The 13,043-nt window shown below is 41.2% G+C and overlaps 1 protein-coding gene across 1 annotated transcript in view; it reads right to left on the reverse strand.

Moving 5' to 3' along the window:
* CNTLN (centlein) overlaps window positions 1–13,043 on the reverse strand; it is a 248,974-nt gene that overhangs the window by 205,024 nt on the left and 30,907 nt on the right. Inside the window, exon 3 of the mRNA XM_023758906.1 lies at window positions 628–712. Coding sequence (XP_023614674.1) covers window positions 628–712 — 85 coding nt within the window. The remainder of the gene's footprint in view (window positions 1–627; window positions 713–13,043) is intronic.

Consider the following 13,043-nt stretch of genomic DNA (forward strand, 5'->3'; position numbering starts at 1 on the left):
ATCCCAGTTTTTGTTGATGTTTTCTACAAACGAAACAATCTGAAAATTTACAAGTTTCAGAAGTGAATGATAACTGCTAAAAATAAAAGGCAAAATTCAATAAAACAATAACTGCTAGATACAATTATAAAACTATAACACCATCTTAAGAGTTTTAATATATAAATAACACAGCCTATTAACTCAGAAAACAAATAAGAGGCTATAAGCCAGTGATGGCGAACCTTTTGAGCTCGGCGTGTCAGCATTTTGAAAAACCCTAACTTAACTCTAGTGCCATGTCACATATAGAAATTTTTTGATATTTGCAACCATAGTAAAACAAAGAGTTATATTTTTGATATTTATTTTATATATTCAAATGCCATTTAACAAAGAAAAATCAACCAAAAAAATGAGTTTGCGTGTCACCTCTGACACGCGTGTCATAGGTTGGCCATCACTGCTATAAGAAAAGTATAACTATAAAGAATAATCCAACTATAGTAGTTTCAAAATAGTAATGGTTTAACATAATGACCCTGGTATTCTTAATGAACATTATGGCAAAAAATAATAATTTAAAATAATGCGAAGATCTACTAAAACAATTATAGTGGTTAGAGTATTTCCTATTGTAACACCAACCTGTTCCAATTCTTGTATTTTAGCATCCTTGACTTGCAGAATTTCTAAAACTTTTCTGTCTTTAGCTTCAGAGTTCTGTTTTTCTCTAGAAATAAAAATATATATATATACACATTGAGAGTTTATTAGTCATAACTGGTAGCTGATCCTTTAGAATTTCACATCCTGATTAATGAGTGTCACTTTGAAATACAAAAAATTAAGGTATCTGGGGTTGACAGCCCAGTCAGAAACCATATGGCAAGTGACAACAACTTAGAACTGCTCACAACTAAAACAACTTCATATTAAATAATTTAGTAACAGATTTAGATACATAATAAGAATATTTGAAACATTATCAACATCTTTATTGAATTACCCATTGTATTATAAAGTTAAAATAATATATAAATATATCTTAACAAACATTTTATATAGAGAATTATATTAAGAATAAAATATTGGACATTTCAAAGATAGTGGCAGAGTAGGTGGATCTTTCTTGCACTTCCTTCCAGAAGCAAACTGGAAATAAAACTAAAGTGGGGACCATTCACCCTGAATTACCAACTGAAGATTAGCTGAAGAGGAGACTTTTAACAAGGAAGGGCACAGACCACCTCAAGATAGGTAGGAGGAATTAAGTCCTGAGAAGGGCAGGGCCAGCTCCCACAGGAGGCAAGCAGCAGCCCATAGCACCAGAAAACAGCAGCCCATATAACATCCAGCTGTGAAAGGCAGTGGAGCTTCTATCTATCAGGAAGAGTCAGTGTTGTCTGTTTGTTTAAACAAAAAACCAAAGCACAGGGTTTTCGTTTGCAGGCACTTACCCAAGGCTTCTGTGGAGGGAAAGAGGTACAGACTGAAATCCCCTGTGGAGAGTCTGAAGTGGATGGCATTGGGGGAGAGGTGGAAGAGCAGATCAGTATGCCTGAGCTTGGTCACCATCCCCACACATACCGCAGCAGGTGAGTTTTACCAAACATTCAAAGAAGAACTAACACCTATCCTCAAACTAATCCAAAAATTCAAGAGGAAGGAAGACTTCCAAGCTCTTTTTGCAAGGCCAGCATTATTCTAATTTCAAAGCCAGATAAAGACACTACAAAGAAAGAATATTACAAGCCAATATCTCTGATGAACAAAGATGCTAAAATGCTCAACAAAATATCAGCAAATCTATACATTAAAAAGGTCATATATCCTAGACCAAGAAAAACACAGGGAAAAATAAACAATTGGAACTACACCAAACTAAAAAGCTTCTGCAAAGCAAAAGAAACCACCAGCACAATGTAAAGAGAACCCACTGTATGGGAGAATATATTTGCCAATGATACATCTGATAAGGGGTTAGTTTTCAAAATATTTAAGAACTCATATAGCTCAAAACTATGAAGACAATCCAATTTAAAAACTAGGCAAAGGACTCGAATAGACACCTCTCCAAAGTGGATATACAAATGGCCAATAGACATTTTTTTAAAAAAATATGTTTAATGTCATTAGTCATCAGAGAGATGCAAATTAAAACAACAATGAGGTTGCCCTAGCTGGTTTAGCTCAGTGATAGAGTGTCTGCCTGCGGACTGAAAGGTCCCAGGTTCAACTCAAGTCAAGGGCACATGCCAGGGTTGTGAGCTCAATCCCCAGTAAGGGGCGTGCAGGAGGCAGCTGATCAATGATTCTCATCACTGATGTTTCTATCTCTCTCTCCCTCTCCCTTCTGCTCTGAAATCAATAAATATATATTTAAAAAAACAAAACAAATATCTCTTTTTAAAAAAACAACAATACCAACAACAATGAGGTATCATCTCACACCAGAATGGCTACTATCAACAAATCAACAAATGACAAGTGCTGGTGATGATGTAGAGAAAAGGGAACCCTAGGTCACTGCTGTTGGGAATGCAAGCTGGTGCAATCACTGTGGAAAACAATTTGGAGTTTCCTCAAAAAATTAAAAATGAAACTGCCATTTGACCCAGCAATCCCACTTCTGGGAATATATCCTAAGAATCCTAAAAGACCAATCAGAAAGAATAATCCCTATGTTCATAGAAGAATTATTTACAACTAGAGGCCTGGTGCACAAATTCATGCATCAGTGAGATCCATCGGCCTGGCCTTCAGGATAGGGCCAAAACCGGCTCTCCTACATCGCCCGAGGGGTCCCAGATTGCGAGAGGGTGCAGGCCAGGCCAAGGGACCCCACTGGTGCACAATTGGAGCCGGGGAAAGACATGAGAGGTTGGCCAAACTGGGAGGGGTTGCAGGAGGGCTCCAGGGCATGTCTGGCCCGTCTTGCTCAGTCCCAATCGGCAGGACTCCAGCAGCAAGCTAACCTACTGGTCAGAACGTCTGCCCCCTGGTGGTCAGTGTACGTCATAGCGACTGGTCAACCTGTCAACTGTCTGCCCCCTGGTGGTCAGTACGCATCATAGTGAGCGGCTGAGTGGCCTTAGCATATCATTAGCATATTATGCTTTGATTGGTTGAGTAGACGAATAGACAACCAGATACTTAGCATATTACACTTTTATTATATAGGATAACTAAGATCTGGAAATAGCTCAAGGGCCCATCAGAAGATAAGTGGATAAAAAATCTGTGGTATATTTATACAATGGAATATTATGGAGCTATAAAAAAAAGGATTTCTTAACCCTCCTTCCCCTCGCTCTTACAAATCAATGAATTTAAAAAAAAAATTAAGGAGAAACAGCCACATCTCTGAAAATCACAAACTAAACAGAAATATAATGCTATGGATGTGGATGATGCAGTCTAAGGTGGAAAAGAGCTTGGCTCCTGGGAATAGTAGGAAATACTTGTCCTGCTCAATATGTAAAATCATAGCGAGGCTCATTGTTTGAAACCAGAGAGTGGGGTGGGGCTCCCAACTCCTAAAAGAGGGCCGAAAAAATGTCCACTCATCCTTGCCTGACTCTAAATCTTATGTATATGAAAGTCTAAAATGGCAGAAGTTTACAGATATAGCATCCTAATCAAGAGCTAAGCCAAAACACCCTTGGCTCAGGCACTAATTAGAGCAAATCCTCTCACTGTTGGCTAAGAGCCACAAACTACCAATAGAAATCCTGTTTCAGGAGGGAAGAATGAGGTGAGGGTAACAATTTAGTGGCAAGCATAAATTTTCTAGAGAGAAAAAGGCATTAGACAAGAAGGAGTAGTAAAAGAGGAGGAAGAGAACAATAAGAGCAAAAAATCCAAAATACATGAAGAAAACACACTCTCTACACCCACACACACACACACACAACACAAGCAAACAGTGACTCAATAATCTGAAAAAAATCAATCTCTAGACAAAATGAAAATAACAAAACACATTGACTTTGAAATAAGTAAGGATCTTTAAAGATATAAAAGAGTGACTAAAATTAAAACAAAAAACCATAAGTAAAACAATAAGTGGATCTAAAAAATCTTGAAAACATATAAAGCACTAAATAAATAAAAACAATTAAATGGGCTGAGCTCAAAACTAGATACAAAAAGGCATTTAGTGAAATGGAGACTATTAATGAGGAATTCACCCAGAACAATGAATATAAAAAAAAAATTTTAAGTCATGTGGGTTTCACTAGGAAACTCCAACATATATCTAAAGAGTTTCAAAAATAGGTAACAGTAGGATAAAATATAAAGCAAAATAAAGCAAGAGGCTGCCTTCATGAAATAAACATTTTAATTCATACCTATTGAAACAAGTGATAAATAAGTGAACATAAAGTATGCCAACTGGCTATCCTATAAAATAAAAGCCTAATATGTAAATCGACTGAATGGCAGAACAACCAGTGGAATGACCAGTCGCTATGACACACACTGACCACCAGGGGGCAGATGCTCAACACAGGCGCTGACCCCAGCCCGCAGGCCCCAGGCCAGCCAAAGCAGGTGCTAACAGGGGCTCCCCTGATCGCCACGCCAGTCACCCAGTAGAGGGAGGCAAAGGGCAGCGGTGGCGGGTGGTGGCAGGGCGATCGGGGCGGGGGGGGGGGGGGCGCGACAGTTAACAGGTGGCTCCACCCCCCAATTGCCCCGCCGCTCACCTCCTGGAGAGTAAGGCAACCAGCAGTGGCGGGGGATAGGGCTGGCAAGCGAGCAGCATCAGGACGGCCAAGGCCAGTGCCAGCAGGGGGCCCCTGATTGCCCCACTGGTTGCTCCACAGATCGACCCTGATCACAGGCCAGGCCTAGGGACCCTACCCATGTATGAATTTTGTGCACTGAGCCACTAGTAAATATAAGAACAATAAACTAGGGTAACGAAGAAAGGTATGTCTAGTCGTTTTTTTTTATTAAAGGGAAACACCTATTTGATACATAAAAGTTTTAACAGGATTTAAAATTTTTTAAATCAGAAAGTGTATAAAACTTAACTCTTTCAAATATTCAAACAAAAAGACATGTACAATCCATCCATCTGATCCAGTATGTCCTTTAGAATCTCTGTTTCCTTGTTAATTTTTTGTCTGGAAGATCTGTCCAGTGAAGTCAGAGGGGTGTTAAAGTCCCCTACTATGACTATTGTTGTCAATCTCTCTGTTAAAAGTCCTCCAGACCTGTGTGTGTGTGTGTGTGTGTGTGTGTGTGTGTGTGTGTATAAAGGTGCACCTATATTGGGTGAATATACAGTGAGTGGCCACATTATTATGACCACCTGACGTTTGTAGGCAAATTAGCTATAATTTTGCGCTAAAGTTGCTAGAGGGCCAGACCATTATAAATAGGGAAGCAGGTTGTTTACCACAACAGTAGACCTGATTTTTTTCTGAAGATACGGGTAAACAACGCGATTTAACAGCCTTTGAACGTGGGATGATTGTTGGCACTCGGAGCCATGGAGCCGAGTATCAGCAAAACAGCCAAAGGAAGGCCTGTTCGAACACCTTTGCTGTCTGCAGTTACCAAGATAAAACGTCTCCAATTCGCACAGGAACACAAGGATTAGACAGTCGAGCATTGGAAAAAAGGCATGTGGTCCGATGAATCACGTTTCCAGTTGCATCATGCAGATGGCAGAGTGAGAATTTGGCGGAAACAGCATGAAAGCATGCACCCCACATGCATGAGTACAACCCTTCAAGCTGGTGGGGGCAGTGTTATGGTTTGGGGCATGTTTTCCTGGCATGATTTGGGCCCTTCAATGCGTGTGGAACAACGTCTGAATAGCACAACATACCTAAGTATCGTTGCTGATCAAGTTCATCCTATCATGTTGATGGCGTATCCCAATGGAGATGGCTTCTTCCAACAAGACAATGCTCCATGCCACAGTGCTCGTATCGTGCAGGAGTGGTTTCAAGAACATGAGGGAGACTTTACCTTGCTTAGGTGGCCCCCACAATCACCAGATCTCAATCCAATTGAGCATTTGTGGGACGAAGTTAAAAGAGCCATCAGGCAGCTGGTTCCAAAACCATCAAATCTCACAGAACTGGACAGTGCTATTCATCAGGCATGGTGTCAGATTCCTTGCATCACCTTTCAACATCTTGTGGAGTCAATGCCAAAAAGAATTGCCGCAGTATTGAAGCAAAAGGTGGCCCAACGAAGTACTGATGGGGTGGTCATAATAATCTCACCACTCAGTGTATGTTTACCAGGGTTATATCCTCTTATTGGATTGATCCCTTTAGTATTATGTAGTGACCTTTGTTATCTCTTGTGATGTCCTTCATTTTATAGTCAATTTTGTCGGATATGAGTATTGCTTCTCCAGCTTTTTTTTCTTTTCCATTTGCATGGAAATTTTTTTTCCATCCCTTCACTTTCATCCTGTGTGTGTCTATTCTTTTGAGGTGGGTCTCTTGTAGACAGCATATAGTTGGGTCATGTTTTTGTATCCATTCAGCTATCCTGGGCCTTTTGATTGGTGCATTTAATCCATTTACATTTAGGGTTATTATTGAGAGGTACTTATTTATAGCCATTTTAATTCTGTATGGCTAGTTTTCTCTTTCTGTTTCTTCTTCTCAGCAATCTCTTACAGCAATCCCTTTAGCATTTCTTGTAACGCTGGCTTGGTGATGATGAACTCCTGTAGCCTCTTTTTTTTATCTGGGAAGCTCTTTATTTGACCATCTATTTTGAATGATAGGCTTGCTGGATATAGTAATCTTGGTCTCAGATCCTTGCTTTCCATTACCTTGAGAACTTCATACCATTCCCTTCTGGCCTGTAGAGTTTCTGATGAGAAATCAGGTTTCAGCCTTATGGGTACTCCTTTGTAGATAAGTTTTCTTTTCTCTTGCTGCCTTTAAGATTCGTTCTTTGTCTTTAATTTTTGGCATTTTAATTATGATGTGTCTGGGCGTGGGTCTGTTTGGAATCTTCTTTGATGGGGTTCTCTGTGCTTCCTGAACTTGTGTGACTTTTTCCTTTACCAGGTTAGGGAAATTTTCTGCCATTATTTCTTCAAACACCTTCTCTATTCCTTTCTCCCTCTTCTGGCACACCTGCTATTCTAATATCGTTACATTTCACATTGTCCCACAGCTCCCTTAAGCTGTCCACCTGTTTAATTGTTTTTTCTTTTTGGTTCTCTGATTGAGTGATATTTTCAACTCTGTCTTCTGATTCACTGATTAAATCCTGAGCTTCCCCTAATCTCCTGTGTATTCCTTCCAATGTGTTCTTTGTGTTATGTCATTATCTCAGAGTGTTCTTTTTTCATAGTTACTTTATCTTTCTTCATACTGTTGAGCATTTTTACCATTATTACTCTGACCTCTGTTTCAGATAAATTTCTTATCTCTATTTCATTTATCTCTTCCTCTGGAGAATTCTCTAGTTCTTTCATTTGAGGGTTGTTTCTTTGTCTCCTCATTTTGGTTGTTTGGGTTTGTGACTATGTTTTCGGTAGATCTTCTACAACTCTCCAGGATATCTAGTCTTGAAGAACAAGAGAGTAAATGGAAAGTTGCTATGTTTAAAGGATAATTAACAGATGATTGAGCAGAGATTTAAAGGAAGAAAGTGAGAGTCACAGAGCTCTGAAGAAAGCTCTGAAAGTTTTCCAGGCCATGGGAAAGAACATAATTGGTAGCAAGTAGGCAAGAACATAATTGGCATCTATAATAATAAAAGCGTAATATGCTAATTAGACCAGACAGTCAAACGACCTTCCGGATGTCCTTCCAGACTACCTTCCAGATGAAGCCAGGGCTGTGAGGGCTGAGGCAATCCGCTGTGGCTGTGAGGGCCAAGCCCCTTGCACAAATTTCATGCATCGGGCCTCTAGTATTCAAATAATAGCAAAAAAATAAATGTATCTTCCCTTGTATAAACAAGGAAAGAATGGTAGCTGAGGACAGAAAGATCACAGGGAACAAAGTAATATATAGTTTTCTAGCCTTATGCACATTGGATCTTGTTCTCAGTATAATGAGAAGATAGAGTTTAGGCTTTAAGCAGAGAAATAACATAATGCAAATTATTATTTTATGAGTACCATACTGGCTCTTGGGTTGAGAACATGCTCTAGAGGTCAAGGGTAGAAACACAGAGACCAGTTAGAAAGCAACTGAAATACCTCAGGTGAGAAATAAAGATGAACTGGACAAGATAGGTGGCTATAGTAGTATTGAGAAGTAATAAAATTCTTGATATTTTTAAGGTAGAGCTAACAGGACTTCTTGATACATTAGATATAAGATGTAAAAAAAAAAAAAGAGAGAGAGAGATAAATCAAGAATGTTTCCAAAGCTTTTATCTGAGAAACTGAAAGAATCGAGGAGACACTGTCTGAGATATAGAGATGAGAGTAAGGGACATTAAAATTTGGGATTTGGACATGTTACATTTCAGATGCCTAAACAACATCCAAGAGTAGTTGAATAAACAAGTCTGAAATCAGTCAAGAAGTCAAGGCTAAAGATAAAACTTTAAGAGTCACCAAAGTACATTTGAGACCACAACTAGATGGATCACCTAAGTAAGTGATTTTGGATAGAAAAGTCTGAGAATTGAATTCTGTGGCACTCCAACATTAATAAGTTAGTAAGATGAGGAAAAAAAAACAGCAAATGATACTAACATGGATAAGCAATCATATAAGAAGAGAACCAAGAGCTTAACTAAGTGAATAAATATTTCTAGAAAAAAGGAATCAACTGTGCCAAAATACTACAAACATATTTAAGAAGATAAAGAGAGAACTGACTGCTGGATTTAGCAATATTGAGGTCACTGGTGATTTTAACAAGAGCTGTTTAGGAGAATGGTTGGTATGAAAGCCTACTGTAGTGAGTTCAAGAGGGAAAGGAAAAAATTGAATAGTAAAAACTACTCTTCAGAGGAATTTTGCAATAAAAAGGAACAGAAAAAATGAACAGAAGATCAAGGGAAATGTGAGATCAAAAAAGATTTAAGATGGAAGATAAAAAGCATGTGTATATGTCAATAGAAATAATTCATGGCAGTAAGAGATATGATGTCACATGACAGAAAACGGAGAATTACAGGGTTCTTACAGCTTTAGCATACATATAGAGTCTGTTTGGCCTTATATGAGGGTATGAACAGTTCTTTGAAAGAAAAAATATGAGCATTGATTCAGATATGTTAGTAGATGTGGTTATGGTAAGGAGTATAATTTCTTAGAATTCTAAGAGGTTGTATTTTCTCAAGAGTATTGTTGAGTTTAGCTACGCTATGCAGCAATACCACTGACATTAGCCCCTCAATGCTAGTGCATGCCCTAATCAGCAGCAACAGTCATGGCAATTTCAGTTCCTAATAGGATTTTCCCAACAGCCTCTATGATCAACAGTATTCCCTGCCTCCCAACACCTTTCTTTAATGCATCCCTTAGAGAAAATGCCTTGTGGGGCTTATCAAACACCAGCTCTTATGGTTTCAATTGGCCAATACTACCTTAGCCCGAAAACCCCAAAGCACTCCACCTATGAACACTAATAAAGGCATATGCCCCAAACCCTGTCTGTCTGTCTCTGTCTGCACTCTGCCGTGACCTCCCTATGTGGCCCCTTGGGCAAACCAGCCACTTCCTCCAAGACCTGTGAGTAATTAATTTCTCTATTTCAATTTCTCTTGTGATCTGTTCTTAAACCAGGGCTCATCATCCAGCAACCTGTGCTCTATTTAACAAATGTTAATTTGTCAAATTCTATCAGCTGAGAGTAAGAATAGAAAACAAAGCCTTAGAAGTTGACAAGAGAGTAAGCATAAAATAGTTTTCTAGGATAATGGGATAGTACACGAGGCAAAAAAAAAAAAAAGGATCATTACCAGGCAGGACTAAGGACTGCTGAGCTTAGTGGTCATCCTATATAATAAAAGGCTAATATGCAAATAGACCAAAAGGTGGAATAACCGAACAACCGGTCACTATGATGTGCGCTGACAATCAGTGGGCGCGTGCAGAACATGGCAGGCATTGGCTGTGACGGGATAGTGGAGCACTGAGTGGGGTACCAGACCAAGGTGGGGCACCAGTCGCTGTCATCGGGACAAGTCTCTGGTGGTTACTGAAAATTCTTTGCTCCTGTGCGCCGCGCTCCCGCCTAGCACTCACACCTACTGCCAGCACTGGAGTTGCCGCTCGCAACCCCTGCCAGCACCACAGCCGTCACTCACACCCACAGCCGGCCCCGGAGCCATTGCTTGCACCCACTGCCGGTGCCAGAGCTGCCACTCGCACCCACTGCCAGCACCCAGCACTGGTCCTGATCACTGGGCACCATCAGTGAGTGCGAGTGGCCCCTGCCAGCCCCAGTAGCCCCTGAGGGCTTCTCCACCTCCCCTTGCTCCTGCGGGGCAATCAGGGCAGCAGCCGCCGTTCGCACCCGCTGATGGAGCCAGCCCCACTCGCACCCAATGCTGGCACTGGCCCCAATCACTCTGCACCATCAGTGGATGCAAGCGGGGCCAGCACCATCAACATGTGGGAGCAGCAGCGGCGGGAGCAGGGCTGCCAGCAGACAGGGGACCAGGGGCCATGGCAGGAGGAGCTCGGCAGGGCATGGAGGATGGGCCGAGACCCGCCCCTGTGCCCACCTCAGCCTCACAGCCCACAATTCCTTTCAAGTTGCACAAATTCGTGCACTGGGCCCATAGTAAATTTATATAAGACCAATCATCATGGTTCACAGTTTTCCTCTAGCCATCTACAGTCCTCTGGATGTAGGCACAAATAGTGGAAAGTTGCAATAAACCACATTTGACATTTTTTTCAAACATAGTATGACTACTGTTTTTACTGTGTACTTTATCCTGCTTTATTATTTTACTAGAGGCCTGGTGCATGGAATTCGTGCACGAGGGGGGGGGGAGGGGTATCGCTCAGCCCAACCTGAACCCTCTCCACTCTGGGACCGCTAGAGGGATGTCCGACTGCCCGTTTAGGCCCGATCTCACAATCCAGGACTGCTGGCTCCCAACTGCTCACCTGCCTGATTGCCCCTAACTGCTTCTGCCTGCCAGCCTGATCACCCCTTAACCACTCCCCTGCCAGACTGATCAACACCTACCTGCTCCCCTGCTGGCCCAATTGCCCCTAACTGCCCTCCCCTGCAGGCCTGATAGCCCCCACCTGCCCTCCCTTTCAGGCCTGGTCCCTACCCCAGCTTTCTTTTCCTTTCCATTTGCCTGAAAGATATTTTTCCATCCCTTCACTTTCAGTCTGTGTGAGTCCCTTCTAATGAGGTGGGTCTCTTGTAGACAGCAAATGTATGGGTCATGTTTTTTTATCCATTCAGCCACCCGATGTCTTTTGGTTGGAGCATTTAGTCCGTTTACGTTTAAAGTTATTATTGAAAGGTACTTGTTTGTAGCCATTTCTTTTTTTGCGTGGCTGTTTTCTTTCTGAGCTTTTTATTTCTTCTTTTTACACCAGTCCCTTTAGCATTTCTTGCATTGCTGGCTTGGTGGTGATAAACTCCCTTAGTCTTTTTTTTGTCTGTGAAGCTTCTTATTTCCCCTTCAATTTTGAATGACAGCCTTGCTGGATAGATTATTCTTGGATTCAGTCCTTTGCTTTGCATCACTTTGTAAATTTCCATCCATTCTTTTCTGGCCTGATGTGTTTCTGTTGAGAAATCATTTGATAATTTAATGGGGGAGATCCCTTGTATGTAACTTTCCGTCTCTCTCGTGCAGCCTGTAAGATTCTCTCTTTGTCCTGAGCATTTGCCATGGTAATTATGATGTGTCTTGGTGTGGGTCTTTTCGGGTTCACCTTGTTTGGGACTCTCTGTGCTTGTGTGGCTTTTTTCTTCCCCACCTCAGGGAAGTTTTCTGATATTATTTCTTCAAATAGGTTTTCTAATCCTTATTCCTCTTTCTGTTGTTCTGCCCCCCCCCCCATTATTCGTATGTTGTTTCGTTTCATGTTGTCCCAAAGCTCCCTTAGGCTCTCCTCCTGTCTTTTAATTTTTTTCTCCAATTGCAGTACAGTTTGGGTGTGTTTTGCTTCCTTGTGTTCTAATTCACTAATTCGGTCCTCCACTTCTCCTAGTCTACTGTTGATACTTTCATGGTGTTTTTTATTGCAGCTATATCGCTCTTCATTTCTTCTTGGGCCTTACATAAGTTATTGATTTTTTCATCTGTTTCTTCTTGCTTCTTGAATAAGTTGTTGATTTTTTCATCTGTTTCTTCTTGCTTCTTGCATAAGTTGTTGACTTTTCCCTCCATCCGGTTTATGCACTCTAGAACCCTTATTCTGAATTCTTTTTCTGTCATGTTGCATGCCTCTGTGTCACTTAGCTGCTTTTCTGGCGAGTCCTCCTTTTCTTTTCTTTGGGGGTTTCTTTGTCTACCCATGTTTGATCTCACTGACATATCTAGATGTTGAGTTGTTCAGTGGCTGCTCCCTGGGTGGCAGTGGCTCCTTGGGCTGTGGCTGCTCCTCGGGTGGTTGCAGTAGCAGCTGCTCCTCAGTTGGCAGCAGCTCCTCTGGTGGGTGCTGTTCACAGCTGTGGTGGCTCTTCTGGCTGGTGGGGGGAGGCTTAACGTACTGCTGCTGTTCCTCAGACAGAAGGTGTGGTGATCAGGAGGCCGCTGTTGCTTGGATCTGCTGCGTTGATTTAAAGGCACAAAATACAACACAACAAGGCACAACGTACCAGGCACTGAACACAAATATATTCACGATATTAATAACCCCAAATAAAGGTGACCACCCGAATTAAGAGAATTAGGGGATAAGGAAGAAAGAAGAGAAAAAAGATAAAAGAGAAAAAAGAAAAAAAAAGAAAATAAGGAAAAAAAGGAGTGCAAAAATGAAATTGGGAAAAAGGAGGGGGAAAAAAAGAAAAAAAAAGAGCGAAAAGAGAGAATGAAGTAGAAGAGGGAAAAGACTATTTATATGAGGAGAAAACTCCGATAAGAACCGCCACTAATCCCAACAAATTCCAGCAACAGATCCCTGGAGATGA

The sequence above is a fragment of the Myotis lucifugus genome, unplaced genomic scaffold (assembly GCF_000147115.1).
Source record: "Myotis lucifugus unplaced genomic scaffold, Myoluc2.0 scaffold_144, whole genome shotgun sequence".
Classification (NCBI taxonomy): Eukaryota; Metazoa; Chordata; class Mammalia; order Chiroptera; family Vespertilionidae; genus Myotis; species Myotis lucifugus.